This window comes from Pogona vitticeps, chromosome 1, assembly GCF_051106095.1.
Source record: "Pogona vitticeps strain Pit_001003342236 chromosome 1, PviZW2.1, whole genome shotgun sequence".
In the NCBI taxonomy this organism is placed as follows: Eukaryota; Metazoa; Chordata; class Lepidosauria; order Squamata; family Agamidae; genus Pogona; species Pogona vitticeps.
In genome coordinates, this window is record NC_135783.1 from 37,028,181 (window position 1) to 37,040,238 (window position 12,058).

Sequence of the window (12,058 nt, forward strand, 5' to 3'; positions counted from 1 at the left end):
GAGGAGGAGGAGCAAGGAAGCTGGGATGCTGCCTCTGAATGGGATCTTGCTGGAGGGGGGAAGGTGCCAAACCACTGAATACCTGTTGCAGTAGTAAACAAACCATGACAAACCACCAAACCAGCAGCTTGTGCCCATCTCTACCTGGAAATCCATTAGTATTCCAGAGATGCAATACAGGCAGAATTTTATGATTGAACAGTTGCAAACAAAATGTGTGTTTAGATATAGAAAACTGCTCATAAAACAAAGCAAGCTGATTTTCAAAATATAAGAAGTGTGAAAAGTTTCTTCTGCAGCAATCATATGTTTGTCTTTCAGACAAATTCCATCATCTGATGCTGGGTTATCTGTTATGTACAGTATAGTGTGGCCCCAATACTGCAAATTTTTTTTCTGAGGAAAAATAAAAATAAAGACAAGAATGTTGTGGCACCTTAAAGACTAACTGCTATATTTTAATATGGGCTTTTCTAGACAAGTCCACTTCGCACTGTCCACAAAAGCTCACATTAAAATACAGGGGGGTCTTGACTTGAGAACTTAATCGTATTGGAAGGCGGTTCTCAAGTCAAATAGTCTGTAAGTCAAGTCTCCATTGACCTACAGTGCATTGAAAACCGATTAATCCCGTAACAGGCCGTTTTTGTTCCATTTTGTTTTTTTTCTGGTCTGTAAGTCAAATCTCAGTCTGCAAGTCAAACCTAAATTTTGCGGCCAGAGAAGTCTGTAACTCAAAAAGTCTGTAAGTCAAGCCGTCTGTAAGTCAAGGGTCCACTGTATATCAGTCAGTCTTTAAGGTGCCACAATGTTCTTTCTTTATTTTTCTTTTTGTTTGTTTTTTGTTTTGTTTTGTTTTTGCCTGACATGCTAGCACAGATTAACATGGCTACCTTTTCTAAAACTAAATTTATTTCAGGATATTAATTTTCTAAATATTAAAAATTGGTTTCTATAATAAAACCTTAGCATCATATTGGACTTAGTAATGAAGTACAATATACAAATTTAACATATAATCTTTGTTGAAATGGAATATTTTTGTAGAAATTGTGAAATATATACATTTCTTTTCTACAGGTGCGTCTAGGAACACACTTTTACAACAACAGATTTTTGGTTGAAGTTCAGAAATGCACAGACTACTTAACATGCTCCTCTATCGCTTTATACTATAGAATGTTTTATAAAATGCGTCCAACTCCAGCTAAATGCCATTACATATTCAACCTGCGAGATCTTTTTAAGGTTTGTTAAGTTGGCAAAACATTTAGTCTGATCATAAATATAGGTGAAGACAACACAGAATTAGCTCAGGTGCCATTTTTAAAATATGTCAGAAATCAGAGGTTGTTTACATTGTTCCTGAATACGCAGTATTGCACTGTTATTTGCATCCAAAGAATGTGACATACGGTGATCTTTATTCACTGTTTACAGAGAAATTTTATAAGGTTGTTGCTAGGACTGGTGCTTTCAGAGCTATGATATATTTGCCTCTGTATATTGCCAGCAGAAATTATTTTCAAATGTACATGTAATTGCCTGTTAAATACAGCAACTGTGCGGTTTTTTCCCAGTTATTCATTTTGTTTGAAATTCTACTGAATAAGCTTACAGTATCAAACAGCTTTCTTTGTGAGATATTTAATTCTAAATGTTTAATTTTATGATTATGTAAAGGAGCCATCCAAGAATAGTTAACTCCTAGCACTATCCATGCCAAATGGGGAGAGGGGGTCAAATGTTCAATTATGTTGACTTACACTATAAACCCCACACTCTGTGTCAACTTCCAACAGGCTGGCTGTTTCAAGACATGGTTTCCACTCTATTCTTTTCTTAAAGACTTTCACAATTTCTTCTCTTCTAACCTCCCCAATCTGTTCTTTATGTCTGATATAATCCTTTAATAATTCTTATGATTCACTTATGCTTAGATTTTTTTAATTCTCCCACCTTTTCAAATTCTCTTACTACCTTTCCCCTCTCTTCTCAATCTTTTCCCTTCCCTCTGAATTCGCATAGTCCTGTCACCAGTGGGGAAGTCTTTGCTTCTTTGAAAGCTTTATTTTTTAAAAAAGAATTATTAATCCACCAGGACAGCAAAGCAGGTCTGTTTCCAATTACACAGCCATATTAAGTTCACAGCTGCTGTTGGAAGTCCCACATGAATAGTAGATTGTGGCCAGTTACATTTATGACCAACAATCTTCTCCAGCATTATAGGTGAGAACAACAACAACAAAAGTGGGGGGGAGAGAAAAACATCATGGTACCTTAAAGACTAACTTTTATAATTTTAATGTGAGTTTTTGTGGTCAGGTCTACTTCATCAGACATAAGAGAAGGATATTTCTTTTTTGGAAGCTGGAGGATTAGAGGAAGGAAATGGGGAGACCTTGGGAGCTCTACTGTCTAACACTCCTAAATGTCCCACCAAAATACAGCCAATAGGTCTGCTTCTATACCTACTGTTCCTCCCCAGAAGGCAGTCCCCACTCTTCAGTCAACAAGTTTTTGAAAAGTTTCAAGACTTGTTCTACCTTCTTTCTAATCCAGCCCTTTTCACCCAGCTAAGAAATCTGGCTATGTCAGATCACAGAATTACATCACTTAGTTTCTCAGTATACAATACAGCCATATTTAAAATTAGTGCTGGATTAAGTGATGAAGCTCTAGCACTACTTTTTTATCTCAGTTAACTTGCAAATCACCTGGTTTGTGACCATCAGAAAGTATGCACAGACTTCATTTGCAAGTCTGATTACTCAAACAAGCTGGAGGACAATTATGCTAATAGCAGGAAATACATATGCCACTTCCTGGCAATTAATACTGTGCACTGAGGTATTAGTGAACAAATATTTATTTATTTATTTATTTATTTATTTATTTATTTATTTATTTATTTATTTATTTATTTATTTATTTATTTATATGCCGCCCACACTACCCAAAGGTCTCTGGGCGGCTTACAGCATTTAAAATACAATAAAGATATGTAACAATTAAAATACAATTAAATAGTATATTTATAACCAACACGATGTGAATGGTCCTGGATTTATTTTTGTACTCGGGGTTATGCTACCATTACTCCAGCCTAAAATACTCCCCAGAAGATTGCTCTGCACTTTGAAAATGGAAACATTGTTTATTTTATTTATATCTGAAATCTGTACTGTGGCCTTTCCTGTGCCAATTAGCATTTCCAAAAGACTTTCCAAATATAAACCAGTAACAACAAATGATGCACATTGCAATATAAAACTACATTTATTGAAACTGGCAGTAACTTAGAATAATTTTTAAAAGTAACAATAATGTGAATCCACTTTCAGTCTGATAAGTCTCTTTTGAATGTATTTATAGTTACTTGAAGGATTACTTCAAGCTCACAGATCTGTCATTGTCTCAAAAGAAACGACAGCATTGTTCTTTGTGCATGAATCTGCCCGGGTTTTTCATGATCGCCTGGTTGATCCTGTAGAACAAGAGATTTTCTATCAATTTGTTGCCAGTGAGCTCAATAACTATTTTAAAGTAAGTTCTATGTACATATGCATGTGTGAGGATGGCCACATGATAAAGCTATTGTACTTTGTACAGTAGAATGAAATTTCTCCTTGCCCATAGCTATTAAAGGTTCAGAAAACCTGGTTCCTTTTTCTTTTGAACACCTCTCTCCCTCTCTCCCCCTCTCCCCCCTCTCTTTGTATGTGTGTGTGTGTGTGTGTATGTGTGAAAGAGAGAGAGAGAGAGAGATTTTGATCATTTGAGTAATCATTTGCTTGTTTACTTTGTGTAATATAGGATTATAGGATTGTGTGTGTTGAGTATTGTCACATCTGACTTATGCTGACTTTTATTTATTTATTTATTTATTTATTTATTTATTTATTTATTTATTTATTTATTTATTTATTTATTTATTTATTGGACTTATATACCGCCCCATAGCGCTACAAGCACTCTCCGGGCGGTTTACAATTTTAATTATACAGGCTACACATTGCCCCCCCAGCAAGCTGGGTACTCATTTTACCGACCTTGGAAGGATGGTATTTTCAAGTTGTATGAGATATTTACCAAGTTTTACCAGTGTCACCCTCCATTAAGTTTCCATGTCTAAGCAGGGATTTGTACCCTGGTCTCCTGACTCCTAATCTGTCAGTCTGTCCTTTACATCACATTGGTTATCCATTGTATAATTAACACATACAGTCAACCCTTGACTTATGAACATCCCTACATACAAACTTTTCAATTTACGAGCGGCTCCATTCGCAAAAATTGGCATTGACTTGCGAACGGAGCCTCAACCTACGAACGAGGTCGAGGCTCCATTCGCAAAAAGTGGCATTTTTGTGCGGAGTCGTTCATCACCTTTGGAGGTCTCAAAGGGCTTTCCCCTCGACATCGGAGGAAGCCCTTTGAGACCTCCAAAGGTAATTTTTTGAAATGTTGGAACGGATTAATTCTGTTCCCATGCATTTCAATGGGAAATGGTACTTCGACTTACGAACTTTTTGACGTACGAACACCGCTCCAAAATGAATGAAGTTCGTAAGTCGAGTTGTGATTAACACATCGTGCATAATATTATATGCACAGAAGCCTCTGTGCTGCAAGGTCGGAAGACCAGCAGTCGTAAGATCAAATCCACACGACGGAGTGAGCTCCTGTCGCTTGCTCCAGCTCCTGCCAACCTAGCAGTTTGAAAGCATGTAAAAATAGGTAGTAGATAAATAGGTACCACCATGGTGGGAAGTTAATGGCGTTTCGTGTCTAGTTGTGATGGCCACATGACCACGGAAACTATCTTCGGACAAACGCTGGCTCTATGGCTTGGAAATGAGGATGAGCATCGCCCCCTAGAGTTGGATACAACTGGACTAAATGTCAAGGGAAACCTTTACCTTTACCTTTGTAAAGTGCTAAATTAAATTTCCAACGAAACAACCAGAAATATACAAAACCAATTAAAAATCGCAGTACAGACACATATAAATCTAACAGCTAACAGCACTTTAGGATTATCAGCACACTTTATAAAATAGTATTTATAAAGTATGCTACCATTACTCCAGCCTAAAATACTCTTCATAGTCTTTATAAAGTAGTCAGGTTTTATTGCCTGTATTTATTAGACCTCTTCAATAAAATGAAATGTGTATGCACAAGAGAGAAGTGCCTTGTTGGTTGTCTTGTCTCAGTTCTATCATTCTCTGGGTTAGGGTTAGGGTTTTATATCCTGTTTTCTGTTTTTGACGCATAGGGGTCCGAGTTCTGCTGACCTACCATTGTCTTTCTTATGTATGTAGGTAGGTAGGTAGGTCGGTCGGTCGGTCGGTCGGTCGGTTGCTACCTACCTACCTACCTACCTACCTACCTACCTACCTACCTACCTACCTACCTACCTACCTACCTACCTACCTACCTACCTACAGTGGTGCCCTGCAAGATGATTGCCTTGCTGGATGAAAAATTTGCTAGACGAATGAGTCCGGTGATGGTTTTGGTGTCTCACAAGAAGATTTTTCCTATGGCCCTGTTTCGCAAGACAAAGCCCCAGGAGGCTTCTGAAAGCAGTGCTTTGCTGGGTGTGGGTGTGTGCGTGTGCTCTCCTCCACTCCCGCCCCCCTCCCTGCCTCACAGCTGATCGGCGCAGGGTGTCAGAGGCTTCTCCGGGCTTTCCCAGCAGGTAAACAGGCAGTGGAAACCCGGGGAAACCTCTGAAAGCGGTGCTTTGTCATGGGATGGGTGGGTGGCAGGGGCAGCCCACCACCCCATGTGCTCCCCTGCCCCCCCCCGCAGCAAAGCGCTGCTTTCAGAAGTCTCCCGGGGCTTATTCAGCAGTGGAAAAGCACCTGGGAGGCTTCTGAAAACGGCACTTTGCCATGGGGGTGCAGGAGGGTGCGGGGTGGTGGTGGTGGCGGGCCTGCCCCTGCCACCCACCCCTACCCACCCACCTTGCGACAAAGGTAGTGGCTACTACTGAGAAGGCCCAGTTCCTGGTTGTAGATTTCCAGGCCTCCCTTGTTTATTTATTTTATTTATTTATTCAATTTATATGCCGCCCACACTACCCAGAGGTCTCTGGGCGGCTTGTTGTAGCCACCACAGCATCAAAGCTTGGAAGCAATGTGTGGTATGGGTGGAGAATCTCAGGGAAAGGTGTTCAAACAAGTAACAAGGTCCCAAACTGTTAAGGGCCTTATTTGTCAACAACAATACAATACCTTGAGTTTAGTAAAGAAGCATATAGGCAAACAATGCAGGTAAGCCAGGACCAGGGAGAGATGTTCATATATTGAGATGCCCAAAACCACCCTAGCCGCCACATTTTGCACCTCTTGCAGCCTCTGCACTGCCCTCAATTTTTGCCCATGTAGAGGACATTGAATGTAGTCAATCTTTGAAATTACAAACACATGAACTAGTATTATCAGGGATTACCTGTCTGGGTAGGGCAGCAGGTTACACTATATCCCTTTTCTTATCCATTCATCCCCAGAAGCTTTATCTGTGAAATGTTAGAAGCTATGGAATCTTCTACAGATGCAAACAATCTAGTAGCTGTTTCCCTCTGAAGGTTCCTTCAGAATAGCTGGCTCCCTTAGATTATTGAAAATAGAATGATACAGAACAAGGAATATTGGATAAATTTTCTAGTAACTGTGTAGAAGATATCATTCTCTTTCTTACTAATAATGAAATTATTTTATAGATACCATGGTCAAAGGAACAATTGATGGAGGATCCCCCTACATTTGTGGATTTTCTGGATTTGAATACACCCATGGAAAAGAGAATCTATAGAAATGTTACTAGGCAAAAGCGTCTTCTTTTGACACTAGAAGAATCCTACATCAGAATGCAAGCAATTAAACCTGAGGTAACATAAAGAAGTGTGAATTATATTTTATGAAATAAAAGATTTTACTCCTGTTAAAAAGTATGCATGTGCTGCATAGATGCAGAGTGAACAATTAATAAGTTAGTGTGATGTAGTTGTTAGAATGTAAGGCTAGAAGTAGGGAGGCACAGATCTGGATCTTCATTCAACCATGAAGCAAAGTCAGTAATTTTAGGGTCCTTCGTGTTTCTAATCCTCACCTGTCTCTCCTTCATGAAGTAGTTGCAAAATAAAATAAAAATATGGCGGCAGGAGTAAATTGCCTTTAGCTCCTTGGAGTAAAAGTAAAATGGAGAGAATATAATAATAATAATAATAATAATAATAATAATAATAATAATAATAATAATAATAATAATAATAATAATAATAATAATAATAATAATAATAATAATAATAATAATAATAATAATTTATTATTTATTTAATTTATATGCCGCCCACTCTACCCTGAGGTCTCTGGGCAGCTTACAATAATTAAAATTCAATACAATAAAATGATTAAAATACAATAAAAATACAATTAAAATTGCCATCATCAGGACCCACAGTTGTTATTTCAATTAAAAGCCTTCTGGAACAGGAAGGTTTTGACCTGGCGCCGAAATGTCATCAACATCGGCGCCAGACGAATTTCAGTTGGGAGGGCGTTCCATAGTCTGGGGGCAGCTGCTGAGAAGGCCCTTTGTCTACAAGCCATCCCTCTTACCTCCTTGAGGGATGGCTCTTTCAAAAGGGCCCCCTGGCTAGATCTTAATTGCCGGGTAGGCTCATATGGAAGGAGGCGGTCCTTCAAGTATCCAGGGCCCAAGCCGTTTAGGGCTTTATATGTCAAAACAAGCACTTTGAATTGGGCCCGGGCAGCAACTGGTAACCAATGTAAATTGAACAGAATCGGCTTGATGTGATCTCTAGCGGCTCCACCACTCACCAGCCGCGCAGCTCGATTCTGGACCAGTTGCAGTCGCCGGACCGTCTTCAAAGGCAGCCCCACGTAGAGCGCTGCCTCTATACGAGATGTTACCAGTGCGTGTGTAACTGTCATGAGACTCCGCTCGTCCAGGTAGGGCCGTAGCTGATATAATTTCCGCAGCTGAAGGAAGGCGCCTCTGGCCACCGAGTCCACCTGGGCTTCCAGTGTTAGACTGGGGTCCAGGAGCACCCCCAGGCTGCGGACCCTGTCCCTTAGGGGGAGTGTAACCCCATTCAGGGCAGGGAAATGGCCCTCCAACCTGTCCGGCGAAGCACCCACTAACAGCACTTCCGTCTTGTCTGGATTGAGTTTCAATTTATTAACCCTCATCCAGTCCATTATCAGGTCCAGACACGAGTTCAGCACAGAAACCGCCTCACCTGGATTGGTGGAAAACGAGAGGTAGAGCTGAGTGTCGTCAGCATATTGCTGACTTCTCAGCCCAAACCTCCTGATGACCTATGTTGGCTTCTTCCATCTTGTCTTTTTGACAACAGATGAAGACCATACTTTTTAGGCAGTCTTTTAACAGCTTTTAATTGGTGCTGCATGTGATTATATATTTAAAAAGAATTAAGGTGTTTTAATGGTATTAATTAATTATTTTTTCCTCCAAGCTTCACTGTATTCTGCTGTTCTGCTACTGGATGTTGAGAATTGGATACTACATAAAACTGGAGATCTGGAATACTGATTTCTGTTTCATTGTTTCCTAGCAATAAAATATTAATATTTCTCATTATAATAACATAGGCCTGAAAAATAGGACAATTTATCGCCTGATGTGTGCTGTAAGTGAGAGGACAGTGACCTCATTCTGCTTGCCACTTCCCTCCTTTCTGCTCCTAGGAGCATAACCTTTTATACGTCTTTCAATTCCACTTCCTGTTCTGGAGCTTGGCTTCCCAATCAAGTGAAAGGAGAATGGTGTGTGAAATCGTAACAATGGTCACAGTGGTGGGAGAGACTATTATTTATTCTATTTTGAGAGCAAATACTTAACCACTTCTCTCTCACTCACCTGTCTCCCCTGCCTTGCCTGCTAAAGCTGTTCCTTCACGCTAATATTCCCATTCTTTAAACTAGTAAGTACCAATGAAAAGGGTCTTGCATCCAATGCCATGTTTACATTTGCATTAGGTCTGTGTGAGTGCAGTTAATGTGTCCACTGTGTTGAGTTTGGAAATAGGCTGATTGGCTAAAAAATTACAAGACTACCTTTTTCTGTTATGACCTTCTGCTGCTAAGGTAAGAGATGCTTCAACCACAGTGAAGTTCATAGGGTAAGAAGGAGTAAAAAGAATACCACTACCTTCTGCAATAAATTATTGCTCCTTTTAGAAAGATGTCCCACTCCCCTATGTTGGTTTTCAGTTTTATAAACTGAAGAATGAGCACAGCATTGTTAGCACATGTGTTACTGATCTCTGTTGTCCAGAAAAGAAATCTCTTCTAGATTTATGGTTAGAGATGGGGGCACAGGCTTGATGAACACACAACTTCCAGACCCCACCAGACCACTTACCACATGGTGCGCATGGCAAGTGTAATCTTCTGTACCTCAAATGTGGCTGTAGCTGCTTGCCCAGCTGCTCTGTGATTGAGCAGGGAGACTCATCCTTCTGCCCCCTTGCCAGAGTGTCTGGGCCAGCAGGGAGGTGGGCCTGTGGCAGCCAAACTACTGTCTTGATTGGGGTGCAGAAGATTATGCTGGCCACGCACACCGTGCGCTGTGTGTGTGGGTGTCTGTGAGTGGGTGTTAATCAAGCCAGCCACCTGTGCCAACAGGCTTCAAATTCGTATATCAATATGAAGCGCCATCTCTATTTATGATCATTCCCAACTAAGGATATGCCATTTGTGTGGTTTTGTGGGGGGGGGGACTATAAATTCCAGAATTCTCCATTTTAGGAGTCCCACCTGACAGACAGACACACACTAGGGAGAAGAGTCCAAGCTGTAAGGGTTTGTGACCAGGCTTCTTGTTAAAAAAGAAAGCTATTTTTAACAGGAAACTAGGCAGAGCTAGGCCTAGCTGTCTGTCAGGTAGGAGAATTTTGGGAGTTTTAGTAATGGAAAGAAAGGAACAGAATGGCATATTCCTATTCCCATCACTTTCTCTCTTCATTCAGTGCAAAAAATTCTATGTACTGTTGTGACCTTTTGATAGTTATAGAATACTATCTGAAAGTATTCTAAACCCTTTAGTGTTATAAAAAACAATTTGAAATGTGTGTTTCTAGAGTACTTCCATCGTATTTTTCAAGGAAGTTATACAACATATAACAAGGGCTGCAAGAATTTTTCGACAGGAAGGTGGTCACATGACACAAGTAAGAGAATTTGTATTTTAAAATGTTGATATAATGATGTATAGCATTCAAGTGGCAGTAATTTACATTAAAAACTAGCATATTTCAACTAAATAAAAACTTGGTTTAAACCTTTTGTACTATGTTTTAAATTATTTTTGTTTCATCTGTATCTTTCTTTCATGAAACATAAATAATTAAATTATATAATACAAATGTAATTATTTGCCTTATTCATCAACTCATTTCATTACATTACGCTACAGTCCTGTATACAAACATGTCAGCAAGTTCCTTTGAATCGAGTGTGACTTGGCATTTTGGGTGTGCATGTGTTGTCCAAATTCAACATATAACCTGCGTTCCTCAGTATAAAGCAAAACACTAGAGATCTATTAGAGGCGACCCAGCTAGGACAACTGGAAGAACAACTGAATGAATTTGAACATAATTATCCTCTAAAATGTTCCACTAGACTTGAATAAAATGTAGACTTCCATTCATACTTATTTTCAAGCCTTATAGTTTATAAATATTTTATTTAAAGGATTATACTTCTGCTGTCTCAATTATGGTTAATATTTTTCTTCAGATTGGTCTAGATGGCAACGGGAAAGTAACCTGTGCCTCCTTAGCCTGTTGCTTATCTGAATGCAGCCTCTACAGGTTATCTGTTACCTCCAGTTATAGTTCTGTAAATTTTAGAGAAGACCTTAAAAATGTCTACAAGCAAACAGGTCTGGAAGGCAAGAGGACTGTTTTTCTCATCTCAGATTCTGACATAATTCAAGTAAGCATTTCTGCTGTGGAACATTTCTGTGTGTGTCAAGTTAATTGCATACTAGTTAAATTGTCCTTCTCAATCTGTGGGAAGGAGCCATCCAGGAACGGGTTAATATCATCACTGTGCAGGGAAGGTAGGGGACTGAAGACTGGAGAGTTTTATCATAGCCAACCTTGTCAACTCCTCCCATTGTTGTTTCTCCTGCCCTGCCAATAATAGGCTTCTTTCCTTGCATGCTCTTCTCCATTTGGCTTTTCCAAACTTCTTAATCTGTCTCTCTGCCTCTGTGAGTGAGTGAGTGAGTGAGTGAGTGAGTGAGTGAGTGAGTGAGTGAGTGAGTGAGAGAGAGAGAGAGAGAGAGAGAGAGAGAGAGAGAGAGAGAGAGAGAGAGTGTGTTCCCTCGAATTTTCTCTTCTTCATCCTCCTCCTTTCTTGCTATTGGACATGGTTCCCATGGAGAGATATTTCAACAAGGCTACCAAAATGATCAGTCTTTCAGAAAAGCTTCCAAAGCCCCCAGTTCTAAAGCATGTTCAGGCTGTTCAGGATGGCTGCCCTCCTTTCATTCTTTACCAGGAGCCATTCAGAAGCATGAGTTTCTTAATTGCCAGTCACCGCTGCTGCCTCCTTTTCACAGTGGGCACTGCCTAGAAGCTTCGTTTGCATGCATCTAAGGCTGTGGCTTACTTTCCATGAGGTTCCATCCTGGTCTGCAGAGAAAAAATCATCGAGACCCTCCCAAGGATCGTCACTTCTTAGAGCATAGACATATAACACACTCACTAACTCAACTCACTTCTTCATGCTTCTTACATTTTCTAGCTCCTTTTTTATCTTTTCTGTGCGGTGCTGTGGAAAGAGCACTGGTATATACTAAAATAGACAGGCATGATAAAGCTGTTCAGTGTCCAGTCCGCCTTTCCTTTGTGATATAACATTTGACCCATTCCTGGATGTCTCCTTCTCTGTAGATCAGAATGGACTTTCACTGAGGTTAAGGCAATACCCAATCCATTCCATAAGCCAAATATATCCATATGATCCCCAGATTACCTTAGTTTCAATGA

The 12,058-nt window shown here is 39.9% G+C and overlaps 1 protein-coding gene across 1 annotated transcript in view; it reads left to right on the forward strand.

Annotated features, from left to right (window-relative positions):
* The window catches only part of DNAH14 (dynein axonemal heavy chain 14), a 334,274-nt gene that overhangs the window by 206,260 nt on the left and 115,956 nt on the right, over positions 1–12,058 (forward strand). Inside the window, 5 exon segments of the mRNA XM_072989973.2 lie at positions 1,081–1,248; positions 3,376–3,546; positions 6,734–6,901; positions 10,139–10,228; positions 10,800–10,997. Of these exon segments, the coding sequence (XP_072846074.2) occupies positions 1,081–1,248; positions 3,376–3,546; positions 6,734–6,901; positions 10,139–10,228; positions 10,800–10,997 (795 nt within the window).